This window comes from Mastomys coucha, unplaced genomic scaffold, assembly GCF_008632895.1.
Source record: "Mastomys coucha isolate ucsf_1 unplaced genomic scaffold, UCSF_Mcou_1 pScaffold1, whole genome shotgun sequence".
Lineage (NCBI taxonomy): Eukaryota > Metazoa > Chordata > Mammalia > Rodentia > Muridae > Mastomys > Mastomys coucha.
This window is the reverse complement of record NW_022196891.1, coordinates 79,319,085-79,332,600: the sequence shown is the minus strand read 5'-3', so window position 1 is coordinate 79,332,600 and position 13,516 is coordinate 79,319,085. Positions and strand designations below refer to the sequence as shown.

The following is a 13,516-nucleotide window of genomic DNA, read 5'->3' as shown; positions in this document are numbered from 1 at the left end:
TTCATCTGTTCCATATGGAGATGATATTTCAGCCAGACTCCTAGTGTCCCTAGTTGCAAGAAACATTATTTCTACCTTGGCATCTTCCCAGTGCTTCATCCTTCTAGCAACCAGGAACATTTCCTGAATTGAAAGTTTTGTGGTTTCCTTTCTCCGGAGTCAAAACTTTAATTTTTAAAAATGCATCCAATGGGGCTGGTGAGATGGCTCAGCGGGTAGGAGCACCAATTGCTTTTCTGAAGGTCATGAGTTCAAATCCCAGCAACCACATAGTGGCTCACAACCACCCGTAGTGGGATCTGACGCCCTCTTCTGGTGCATCTGAAGACAGCTACAGTATACTTGTAATAAATAAATAATGAATAGATCTGTAAAAAAAAAATGCATCTAGTAATACAATTTTGGATATTAGCAAAGATAGGAAATATTGAATCTACTCAAGAGATTGAGGAGGGGGTTGTTCATGCACATGCACACTCATGTACAGGCGTAAATGTAAATGTATGTGGTGGCCAGAGGTGACAGTTTGGTGTCTTTCTCAACTGCTTTCTCTCTTGTTTGTTTGTTTTGTTTTTTTGTTTTTGCTTTGGTTTTTTTTGAGACAGTATCTCTCACTAAACCTGGAGCTAAGACTGTAAGCCAGCAAGCCCCAGGAGCCCTCCCATCCCTGCCTCCCCACAGTTAGGAGGTTGCAGTGTCTGGCTTATTACGTACGTAGGTCTTGAGGATCAAAAATCAAGCTCTTGTGCTTGCTTGGCAAACTCAGTTTACAAACTGAGCTGTCTCCTCATTCCCAAAAGGTGAGTCTTTACAAATACAGGTGGGGCTGGAGAGATGACTCAGCAGTTAAGAGCCCTGGCTGCTCTTCCAGAGGTCCCAAATACAACTCCTAGCACCTGCGCAGCAGGCATTGGATGAACATGATATACAATTATATATAGTCAAAACACCCAGACATGAAACAAAATAAATAATTCTTTTTTAAAATGTAGGTGATTTAAAAAAAAAAAAAACCTGAAAAACTTAAAGCCTCTCTTATTATTTAGGATAAGAGTTCACTTACTTCTTCTAAATACTTTACAAGTATGTTAACAACCTGTAGCAGAAAAAAAAAGGTATGGTTATAGCTTTCTCTTTTATACTTCTGGAAGTACCGTTGAACATGGTGAATCTCCCCTCCATATCCACCAGACCTGGCCTTGCCAAACCCCCCAACACACACTCTGATCAGAAAGACAGAAAGATGGGAAAGTAGTGGGAGAATAAAACACAGAATCAGCGTTACAGTGAACTGACTTTAAGGCTTTGAATCAAAGGAATCCAAGACTGCATCCATAGCCGTACATGGTGGTGCAAGCCAGTGTCCTAGCCGATGGGAGGGATGCGAGCTCGAGGCCAGTTGTGCCGCGCCAATCACCCTGACCAGCAGGGAAGAAAGACTAGCACTTCCTTCCGGCAACAGTTTACTCAGGAGTTCGTAGTTACATCATAGTAAAAGGTGTGCCCCCAATGGTCTGTGAGTGCTGCTTAAATACCCTTTGTAGGACTGCCCATGAGCCCATACCACGTTTTGCGCCATCATTGGCTACAGCCTCATGACGAAAGATCAGGCCCTGGCGGGTGCAACGCTCTTGCCAAATAAGGACTTGTTTACTCCTTAGCAGAAGAATGGCAAGCGCCATCTTTAAGGCGCAGCAGCGCTCCACAGCCAGTAAATCCCTATCTCACAAAACAAAGCAAATAAATAAATAAGTGAATTGATAAACAAACAAATATGGCCGGAAAGGTAGCTTAGTGGTGGCATGCACTCCTATCATATGGAAGTCCCTGGATCCCATCCCTGTCACCGGACAAGTGACTACGTACATATGTACATAAGTAAACTGAAGGTGGGGCTGGCGAGATGGCTCAGCGGGTAAGAACACTGGGTGCTCTTCCGAAGGTCCTGAGTTCAATTCCCAGCAACCACCTGGTGGCTCACAACCATCTGTAATGAGATCTGATGCCCTCTTCTGGTGTGCATGAGGACAGCTACAGTGAATGACGCTGGAGCGGAGCGAGCGGGCCCGAGAGAGGGGGCAGGCAGAGGTCCTGAGTTCAATTCCCAGCAGCCACACACATGATGGCTCATGGCCATCTGTACAGCTACAGTGTACTTATACAAATAAATAAATAAAATAAATCTTTAAAAAAAAAAGTAAACTGAAGGTGCCACTCACTTCCTGCCTCAGTTTATCCTTATATCAGCTATAAAGGAAGATCTTACTCTCTTTCACATCTTTGCAAGCATGAAATTAGACACATGTGAATCTTGAGAAGTATGTGTCTGTCCCCTCCTTGAAACTGCTATTCTGTAAAGTGCCTTTGATAGCTGGCTGACATGAAACTACACTTGGAATTCAGAACTTCTCCTCAGAGTGCAACTGTTGGTTTTGGTCAGTAACTCTACCCAAAATAAAAGTCGAGTTTAAAAATTAAAACCAAACTACCATTTGCTTTGAAATTCTCTTTGTGAACACTTTTAGGGGCTGTGGCTATAACTGGATGGCAGAGAGCTTGGCTAGCACACACAGGGCCACGAGGTCAATTCCAAGTGCTTCCAAAATAACAACAATAATATTATCCTCAAACAAGCATGGGAAATGTAAGGGTAGAAATCTAGTGTATATAAAGAGAGAGAAATTTGAACGTGCTGAATGGCAGGAACTGCTTAAAGTTAGTCCCAAACTTGTATTCTGTGGTTCAGACCAAAAGATCTGACTATTAAGCAGTGATCCACATACAGAGAATTAAAGAAGGATTGCAGCTTGTAGGATCCGTTCAAGCACGCAGCTGTGTATAATGAGTGGATTGACAAAACACAAGAGCTGAGGGAACGGTGGCTCACTTTTACAGAGTTCTCTGTGCACTTCTCTTATGTGAGAGATCTCATAACGTACTTAACGCGTCTCCTCTTATAGAAATCCTATTTCAACTTAACCCATCAAGAAAGCTTCCAACTTTAATAAGAGTAGGTAGAGAATCATTTCCATTTAGACTAAATTGAAATTGATTCTCTGAAGAGGTAGCAACGCCCTAAGCACAAAAGTAAAATTACAGTCTATTAGTAGAGAGAAAATCAACACATTATGAATATGCAAACGTCTGGAAACAGTCATAAAATACATATTGAATACTAACCGGCCCTCTGTGATGTGCGTATGGTTTGAGTGTGCTCGCAACGGCTCATGCACTGGAACTTTGGTCATCCTGGATGCAACCTAAGAAACGGAATCATGGGAGGCAAAGACAGAAACCTTACAGGTTCGAGTCTGTACGTTAGTCACTTTTCTGTCACTGTGATAAAATACCAGGATGAAAGCAAGTTACACAAGAAAGAGTCCATCGTGGGGAGGAGATGCGGCATCAAGTGGCAAGCGTGGCAGGAAGGGGCAGGAAGCTGAGAGACCACATCTTCAACCTCCAGCACACAGCAGAGAGCGGGTTGGAAGTTGAGCCGGAACTACGTAAACAATCAAAGCCAGCGAGTGGCACTCCTCCCTCAGCAAGGCTCCACCTCCCAAAGAATCGCCAAAGGGCAAGGCCAACTCGGAGCCGAGTGTTCAGATAGCTGACCTTACAGGAAACATTCTTTATCCAAACCACCGAAAAGTCCAACCCGACTTTGCTTACTTCAGATTCGGACTGAGTATTTTTACGCATGAAATACTACATTATGTTGGGTCACCTACAGGGCGTCCTAGTAAGAGGCACAGGACGATGGCTCCTCCCACAGCTTGTGGTGGAACTCCTAATCGTTTGATGCTAAGCCTGTTCCCTGAATTTCTGTCTCATACCTTTCATATTTTGGGATTAATGCCTCACACATTAATGAGAAGTGGGTTATTTTGAGACTACGTGCTCCACCTTACCACAGGCTCGTCTTCTGGTTTTAGCATCTTTTCACTGGTTCTCGCCCAAATTGATTCACATAGAATAAAAGTCATTATTTTGTTGTTGTTGTTGTTGTTGTTGTTGTTGGGTTGTTTCCCCCTCCATCCCCCAGACAGGGTTTTTCTGTATAGCCCTGGCTGTCCTGGAACTCACTCTGTAGACCAGGGCTGGCCTCGAACTCAGAAATCCGCCTGCCTCTGCCTCCCAAGTGCTGGGATTAAAGGCGTGGGCCCCACTGCCGGGCCCCAGTCTCCGATTTTAAAGAGCTACAACAACCACCTTTCTTGAAAGGAGGGCACTATCTTCCCTCCCTTCCAAGGGACGGGCCGAAAGCTCGGGTCTCTCTTCCCCAGCCGTCATCCCGCGAGCTCCTCCCTCCCCCTCTCTCCTTAGGGTCCCCCCGCCCGCAGGAGGCTGGAGGAGGAAGTGACGCACCGGAAGCGTCCTGATCCCCTTACAGTGGAGGAAGGAATCAAACCCTCAAGATGGCGGCGGCGTCTGAGGAGCGGATGGCTGAGGAAGGAGGCGGCGGCCACGGCGACGGCGGCTCCTCTTCGGCCGCCGGCTCCGCTCAGCGACAGCCCCCGTCGGCCCCGTCGCAGGCCCCGCAGCCGGGGTCCCAGGCACCCGCCGCGCCCGCGCTGGCACCGGACCACCTGCCTCCGAACAACACCCTAGTGGCGCTGCCCATCGTAGCCATCGAGAACATACTCAGCTTTATGTCCTACGACGAAATTAGCCAGCTCCGCCTGGTGAGGGCCGAGGTCTGGGGCGGGCCTGGGCGGCGCGGGGCTGGGGAGGGAGCGCGCCCCGGCAGCCGGGAAGTGTCCGGCGGGGTGCTGCTGCTCCCGCGTCCCGGCGGCCGAGGCTCCGCGCCTTGGGGGTGTCCTCGCCCCCCGGCCGGGGACGCGCCCTGAGCTGGGCTCGGTGTCCTCCGCCCGGCCGGACCCAGGACAGGGATCCGCGAGGGGCAGGCGCCTGCCTCGACTTCCCGCTCGAAGCCCCCGCCGGGCTTCGGAGTTCACTCCCAAGCGGGCGGGCGATCCCAGCCAGGCTTGAGTTGTTGTGTGTTGCAAGAACACAGTATTGTTCCTCCGACCCAAGCTTCCTGGTGTGAAAAGGATGAAGTAGGTTTGGCCTTTTCCCCCCTCCTCCCTGGAGCCCCCCAGTCGAGGTTCTGAAATGACAATTGCGTCGTGGGTTTCACACCACCACCCCAGTGCCTTTAGTGGCCCACTGAAAGTAGAGCCCTGGGAAAAGACCTGTCTGGCTTTGCCTGCCTGACACTTCCGCCTTCTAGCCAGAGCAACTGGCCCCTGGTCAAGCTGTCACCCCCTCCCCCGGCCCTCGCAATCTTTTAATTTTTTTTTCCCCTCTCTCTCTTTTTTTAAATGTGCTTCAAGCCCACCCGCCTGCAGTCGGAATGGTTTACTTGCTATCCCCTAAAAATAACACGTTGTCCTACCCCAAGATTTAAAAAGAAGAGAAATCTGCCTTTTGCAATTTTTACCACATCCCAGAGGCTTGACTGAAGATTCGATGAATTCCTTGGTTCAGGAAGATAGCTCACTTCCTTCCAGGGAATTTTTCCTTGAGTGGTTAGGAAACTGGGGGAGGTGGACATTTTGAAGTGATGGTGGGCTGGTTCGATGTAGTCACTAAATGTGCTCGGGATTGTTTATAAAAGGACAAAGGCATCTTTCTGACTGTGCAGTGTGTGGCGGTTACTTATTAATCAATATGCCATGTTTTAGACCAGTAGTTCCAACTCCAAATTGACCGTAATTGTGTTTCAAAGGAAATCATCTTTGAAAAACAGCTTGCAGTCAGGTTTTGTGTGTGTTTCCCCTACTCGGTAGAATGGAAAATTTCTTCTGTTTAGAGTAGGTATTTCAGAATACAAGTGTCCTAGATTTTCAAAACATCATCCTGGAATTTCATGTAGATTCATAAGTATTTCCTTTATATTTCATAAAGAATGGTGCTTGACCAAAATTTATGCTATATGTAGGTGGCGTTCGGCAATTGGGCATAACATTTGATTGAATTGAGCCAGTCAGCCAGACAATGGCTTTGGAAAGCTTGGAATGTTCACAGTTGTTGTTGTTGTTGTTGTTGAGTGTTGAAAAAACCTGGGGTTTTTTGACTTGTTAGTTGTTTTCCTCCTCCTTCATTGTTGTTTGGTTGTGTGTTACTGTTCTGCCTCTGTTCCGGAGTTCAGCCTTGGTTCTGCTAGACAAGTGCTCTATCAGCTTTGACTCTGATTTGTCCTTTTCTTTAAAAAAAAAAAAAAAGTTTAAAGAGGAGAAGATAGACTATGCTTGGAGACCTGAGGTAAAATGGGTCTCACAATTCATTAGTAATCGGCATCTCTTTCATGTGAAATGTATAGCTGCATATTCTTTCTTAAGCCTTTCCCCTGGCCTTTAGATTTGTAATTTAAAACATTTTTCTTAAGGAGTCCCAGTGGCATTCACTCCCTCCCCACTCCCAGCCAGGTTTATACCTACACAGGTGATTTTAGAAACAAGAGGCGAGGTCCTTTCTTTACCTGATGTTACTAGGTCTTTATGGAAATTGAGGTTTTTAGATTCATTGGTTTCAGAAAATACAATTTAAATGACATAAAATACAGATGTACTTTCTTGTCACTAGGTGTCAGCATTAGTTTAATTATGATCTTACTGTGAAATTGATAGAAGAGGGACATTGCCTTGTTAGGCCCTTTGTACAGATCCTTCTAATTGAAGTGGTTATTTTTACCTAAATCATTCGCCAAAAACTCAACAGGCTTTAAGTGTGTGCTGGCGTCTGCTGTATGTATTACCTAAGTTCCTTTTATTGTGTTTTCTTGGCCAAGCTCGGGAGTGAGCAATGTTAAGAGAGCACACGGACCTCCATTCAGCCGCATTGGGACCCATGGGCTAGTTTACGCATTGTTGAGGTAGACATTTTGCTTTTTTTCTTCCTTCCCAGTTTTCTTTCTTGCCTCATTCTGAAAGAGATCATGTTTCCCTATTCCTAGCACCTAACTTAAGGGGCAGGTACATAATCTAAATACTTAGTAGTCTGTACTTTTTGTAAAAGATCTCTAACCTGAAGTTGCTTCAGTTACACTTCAATTATTTGTTCAGGTTAGTTGGTGATAGTCTTTGCCTCCTGTAACAATAAATAAATTGAGATTTGATTTTCCAGTCTACTGATTTCTCAGGGTCTGTCTTGAATGCCTTATTGAATTGGCTATTTTTCTACCACTTAATTTTGTTCCCCAAGCATATGCAGCCTAGAAATCCTGGTTCCGCAGAAATAGCTTTAAATGATTAATTCCTGTAATGTGTTTGGCTGAATACACCTTTTCAGATGGGAAGCTATGTACTTTGCGTTGGTGGCTTTCCCAGTAAAGTAGTCAGGTCAGTGCAGGTGCAGCTTTGGTGTGTTAAGTGGGCAGATCCTTAATAAGTACCCAAGATACTTAGAAACAGGAGCCAAGGGTGAGTGAGGATGGAGATTCCACCATTGGGGAACAGAACAAACTTAACTTTGAACATGTTACTTTGGCTCCTGAACCAACTGTTCTGTTGGGAGTGTTTTCAAGATAGTAGAGATGCTGTCCTTCGTCATTGGTTCCCCTGTAATTCAAGTAGTGCTCATGCAAATAGAGTGAAATTAGCATTTCAGAACATAAATGTGACTGTATCGAGAATTCTTGCTTGTTATCTGGAATAGAAATTTCCAGTTAGCAACCAACTATATAAAACCATGATGCTCCGTCCAGAGATATTTGTCTAGATCACTCTAGAGAATTGAATCTGCTATTTATAGCTCCTTTCATGGTTTTTCTTCAAGCATTAGAAAGCTGAAGGTTACAGACAGACTGGGTTGGTAGTAGGAAACAGGAAGAACACTGAACGGGCCTTTCCTTTTGCTTTAATTAGACATCTTCTCTACCTTGTTTCTCACTCTGTCCTCCAAGTTCCTGACGTTTTTTGTTCCAGTATACCTTTATATTCTTTAAAAGTCATGATCCCAAAAGGTTACCTTAGAAAATTTTATAAAGCACAAGAACACAAAACACACATCCATCAGCTGTCAGGGTAACAGTGCATCACAGTATTACTGTATTGCTCCAGAAACCTCAGCGGGGTATCTGGGAGGGAGTGAGGGAGGAAAGGAGGGAGGGAGGGAGGGGGGAAGGGAGGGGTCTCCATTATGAGAAGAGTTGACCATGCAGACTCCTCAGGGGTCTTGGAAAGTCCAGGAGCCCCACCACACACACACAGGGCAGTGGTCCTCAGGGTGTGGTGGGACTCCTGTGTGTGGTGGGGTTTCCTCCCACTTTACTGTGGCCTCTCGATCTTTCTAGTGGGTACTTAGGTAAAGGTGAGGAATTGGAACTTTTTGAGAATAGTTCCTCCCTTCTACTAATTCCTCCTGATAACTCACAAAGTAAAGGAGTTCAGTCAGCAATCCTGTCACACTGTTGTTATAGACATAGTGGACATATCCTTCCCAACACATCCACAGAGCACCAGAATAGTAAAGACCAAAGCATAAATGAGAGTGTTGAAGTTGAGCAGGAAACCTCTTCAGGAACATGGTTTTCTTCCACATAGCACAAATAGAACACTACCCGCAGAATACGAAGAAATGGAAAGGCTTAAGGGAAGGGATTAAGATGAGCTTAAATCTGGAAGGATGAAGTCTTAAGTGTGCTGCTAGGTGGTTTCCACACACAGTGAAGAAGTATGAGAAACTTTGATGCCCTCCAGAATTGACCACCTTTGGTGAAGAGAAATGTCTATGAATATTAGCAGAGCAAGGGGTGGAGAGGGGCCTCAGCAGTTAGAACTTTGGCTTAGTCAGAAGAGTGAGAGAGCAGCTCCCAAAACCCACATACACGCCAGGTGAGTGTAGCGGACCACTCGGCATTCCGGCAGCTAAACGTAGAGAGCCCAGAAATCCCAGAACCAAGCTGGCTGTCCATCCTAGGTGGCACTGGCAAGCTCTGGGTTCAAGAGACAGTACTTTAAAAGAGTAAAGGGGCCTGGCATGGTGGCACACGCCTTTAATCCCAGCACTTGAGAGGCAGAGGCAGGCCGCTCAATGAGTTGGAAGCCTGCCTGGTCTAGACAGCCAAGAGTTCACAGAGAAACCCTATCTCAAATGATCAACAACCCCCCCCCCCCAAAAAAAGAAAAGAGATTGTAGAAAATTACCTCAGCATGCACATGTGCTTACACAGGTTAACATGTATGCACATAAAACTTGAAAAGAAGGATCAAACATTTTTAATCATTTCCTAGAAGCCAGGTGTGTTTGTGTGCTTGTACTGTCAGTTGGATCTCTAATGTCTCCCACAGATCCATGGTGTCTAGCTTGGCACTGATAGGAGCTGCCCAAAACTTTAACAGGTAGTGCCTGCTCTCGGTGGAGGTGTAGCCTAAAAGAGGGTACAGGAGCCCTCATCCCAACTAATCCTTTCAAGTCTGTCTGTCTGTCTGTCTGTTTAATGACCCACTGAATCTAATGGGGTTGTTTGTACAGCATGGTCTTTTGAAGTGGGTGCTGGTAACCCTTGTGCACTGAGCTGTCTCCCTAGCTCTCCAAATTAAAAAATGAGGGATTCACCGGGCCGTGGTGGCATATGCCTTTAATCCTAGCACTTGGGAGGCAGAGGAAGGTGGATTTCTGAGTTCAAGGACAGCCAGGGCTACACAGAGAAACCCTGTCTTGAAAAAAACAAAACAAAAAACAAAAAGAGGGAATCAAGCAATTTTTTTTTTTTGGTCATTGTTGTTGTTTTAAGTAGGGCTAGCTAGCTTCAGCCTTGCTGTGTAGCTAAGGGTGACCTTGAACCTTGGCTCCTCTGAGCCCTCCTATAGGCTCTTCTAAAAGAATTCTAGTACGGTAAGTACAGTAATGATACACAGGGAGTTGGACTCACAGAAGGCTTTAGTGAGGTGCGATCACCTCACCTTTTGAAGACATGTTTGCTACAAGGGGAAAGCAGGATTCTGTTGCTCGGGCAGGCTTGAGATGCTCAGATGGTTTACCCAATCTTAAGTGCAAAATGCTGGGCCCAGGAGCTTGGGAGAAACCTACATTAAATGTACTTTGCTTCTAAAATGATTGGGTCTGTATGCATGGGCTGTAACCTTAATATAGTACCGTGTTCACTGTGTGAGAATCCATACCAATCAGTTTATTGGGGTATTATTCAGAGTTCTGTCAATGGAAGAAGCCAGGATGAAATTGACTAATGAGGAGAATGGCTTGTGATGAGAGTCTTGGGGTTCTTGTTCCTTACTATGCAGAAACCTGCTGCCTTGAAGCCACTGGTGCTGGGGCAGTGGTGGATGCTCTGTGGTAGGTAAGGAGAAAACGAGCCTGGGTGTCCACAGTCCCCTTACAGCATCAGCTCCAGCGATCCAGCTCACTAATAGGCCCTCCTTAAAGTTTTGGGAACTCTTAACAGTGCCAAGCTGGAGACCAAGTCTTTCGCACATTCCAGATCCAAATGGCAGTACAAGGTGTGCAAGTACATCTGATTGCTTCTGCGAAACGATACTTTGCATGTTTTGTGTGCATGTGTGTTTACCTGTGTAGGTGCACATACCTGCAGAGAAAATACGGTCAGTGTTTAATCCACTCATCTAATCCACCTTATTCATCCCATATCATTTGGGCCTTCCAGAGTCTGTAATAAGTGGAAGCTTTCAGTGTATTGAACAAAATAGTTCTTAGGACATCTCATTGCTGTGAGTGAACAGTAGAAAGTCATGTCATTGTGAAATAAAGGGGTTTTCTGTGTAACTTACACTAACTACTGAAGACGTGATGCTTTTAATTTGCTTGAAAGAGATGAGTTTTAGCCGGGCGGTGGTGGCGCACGCCTTTAATCCTAGCACTTGGGAGGCGGAGGCAGGCGGATTTCCGAGTTCGAGGCCAGCCTGGTCTACAGAGTGAGTACCAGGACAGCCGGGGCTACAGAGAGAAACCCTGTCTCGAAAAAACCAAAAAAAAAAAAAAAAAAAAAAAAGAGATGAGTTTTGTTTTGTTTTGTTTTTAGGTTTTTAATTCGCCCCAGCTTGAAGTTAATGTTTTATAAGACTTTAACATTCTTCTTTATGTGTATGTGTGAAAGTGTTGTGCATCGATGTGTCTGTGTGGGTGCATTCATGTGAGTGTGGAGTGTGACTTGGGAGTGTGGAAGTCAGTGGTTGACGGGTCTGCTGGAGCTCACGTTGACTACAAACTAGCCAAAGCTGACCTTGAACTCAGGTCCTCCTGCCAGTCAGCACCTCCCGAATGCTGTGAGTACAAGCATGTGCCACCACTCTCAGCTCAAGGGAAAAATACTTTAAGATTTATTTGACTTTTATTTATGTATGTGTGTTTATATCAGCCACATCTGTGTAGGAGCTGTGGAGGCCAGAAGGTCTTGAATTCCTTGGAGCTAGCGTTACAGCCAGTTCTGCCCCCCTTGTATGGCATGGGAACCAAACTCAGGTCTTCCAGAAGAACAGCAAGCACTTTTAACTGCTTAGTCAACAGCTCTAGCTCCTCAAGACAAATTCTGAGACTATGTTTTTGTAGTATAAACAAGATGGCCATTTTTAATGTTCCATCAGAGCACCCTCATTTTCACTGATGCTCACATCCTTTACTGAGAACAGTGCAGATGGCAGAAACCATAACAAGGTCTTCCTTTTTGACTTCAGTGCTTTGTAGGAGCTTGGGACAGACTCTTAATTGTTTCTCTCGGGCTTATGTAAAATGAGTTTACATTTTCTTTCAAGAATATCTAGAGGACAAACCACCCAAAATAGAATATTTCTTATAATTCTACCTGCTGATGATTGAGGATTGTGGTTTATGTAATATGCCAGGGGCTGGAAAGACAGTTCAGTGGTTAAGAGCGCTGGCTGCTCTTCCAGAGTCCCTGGGTTTGATTCCCAGCCCTCGTAAGACTGGCATCTCACAACTGTCTGTAACCCATCTACAAGAGATCTGATGCCCTTCTTTGGTTTCAAGACACATGGTGCGCAGACATGTGTGCAAGCAAATCAGCCACACATAAATACACTGTATAGCACAGGTACTGTTGGACAGTCTAAGTAAGGTAGACATCATTTTCTAGGAAACACTAAAATACTGTTCCCTGAAGAAGTAAATAGGAAAGAACCCAGACAGAGTGGCCGAGCTCATTCATTATTCACCTATAGACCGTCCCATCTGCCACTGCTTTAGGGTACATTTGTCTGCTGCCTTCACTTGTGTGCTCATTCTCTTGCTCCAAACGGGGATGGAGCAGTTTAGGTGTACAAACGCAGGCAAAGGTGTAGCTTGCCTTTTACTAACCTATTTGAAGAGCACAAATATAAAACGCACCTCTAAAACTTGCCTCAAAACCACAGTACTATGTATCTCCTAGGGACCTCCCACTCCAGCTTATATTTATCTAGCCCTCAGTTCCCTCAGAGTTGGCCTCTTTGGCTCTTTTTTGGAGGGAGCATCCTCACTCTGATAAGGAATTAAACTCTAGAATAGTCCACATTTTCTTTCTTTTTTCTATTGATCTTTTGAGGAGTTTGGGGCGTAGAACTTGTCGAGTCTATTTCAAGTCAGGTACAGTAGCAAATAGTTGTAACCTTAACACTTGAAAAGCTGAGGCAGGAGAATTGCTCCAAGTTCAAATCCAGCCTGGGCCTGTCCCCAACAGTCAAAACAAGTGAAAAAGGAAGCACCTTCTGCAGACTGTTCTGAGGAGTTTGAACTCACACACTGAGGTACTTAAAGCATTGAGTGCCTTTAAAAAAACTATATGTACCAAAGAATGTCCTATAAAAACAGCTGATTTACAGTTTCCTCAATTCCAAGCTAGTGTTTCACAACTTAGCATTTATGAAAAATCAGTGTGTCTTGATGTGCTGTACATGTTATTGTGACATGAGTTACATGTGAAAGTCTTTACAGCGTCCTAAACAAAACCGAAGACCCCTAGGAGAGCACTTCTCCAGACAGCCAAGGCGTCAGAGGAGGAAGTGCTGTAAAGTAAAAGGCACCACATATTATTAGAAGTGGCCAAGTGTTAAAGGTGCACCTTAGAAATAACTAAAGCGTGACTTCAGAGATAGGAAAGGGGAAATTGCAGGTTCCACAAATTAGTGTGCAGTTGCCTTGCATTGTTACGAAAGACCATGATGACAAAGAAGTCCAAAGAGATTTCTAAACACGTGTATGTGAAAAAATTTATTTCCACTTAAGTTAAACATAACTTTTGAAATGGGTAAATATGACATTTTAAGTCCTGAAGGAACTAATATATTAGGAAAACCTTACTTCTAATACAAAAACAGCACAGATCAAAGAACCCTTGAGTGTCATGTCTGTACAATGGTGAGTCTCATTAACTCCCTTGGGGGCTTTTGGGGGGGGTATTTTTCCAAGAATGCTTATGTAGCATTTATTTTTCCTTCTCAATAAAACTAGAAAAACTGGGACTGGAGAAACAGCAGTTATTATCACTTGCTGCTCTTGCAGGAGACCTGGGTTCTATTCCCAGCTCTCAGCTGGCAGCTCA

General features: G+C 44.9%; 1 protein-coding gene across 1 annotated transcript in view; it reads left to right on the top strand.

Moving 5' to 3' along the window:
* The first annotated feature begins 4,392 nt into the window (after nt 1–4,392).
* Nucleotides 4,393–13,516, top strand: part of Fbxo28 (F-box protein 28) — a 28,768-nt gene continuing 19,644 nt past the window's right edge. The window contains exon 1 of the mRNA XM_031337194.1: nt 4,393–4,685. Coding sequence (XP_031193054.1) covers nt 4,419–4,685 — 267 coding nt within the window. The 5' untranslated portion in view covers nt 4,393–4,418. The remainder of the gene's footprint in view (nt 4,686–13,516) is intronic.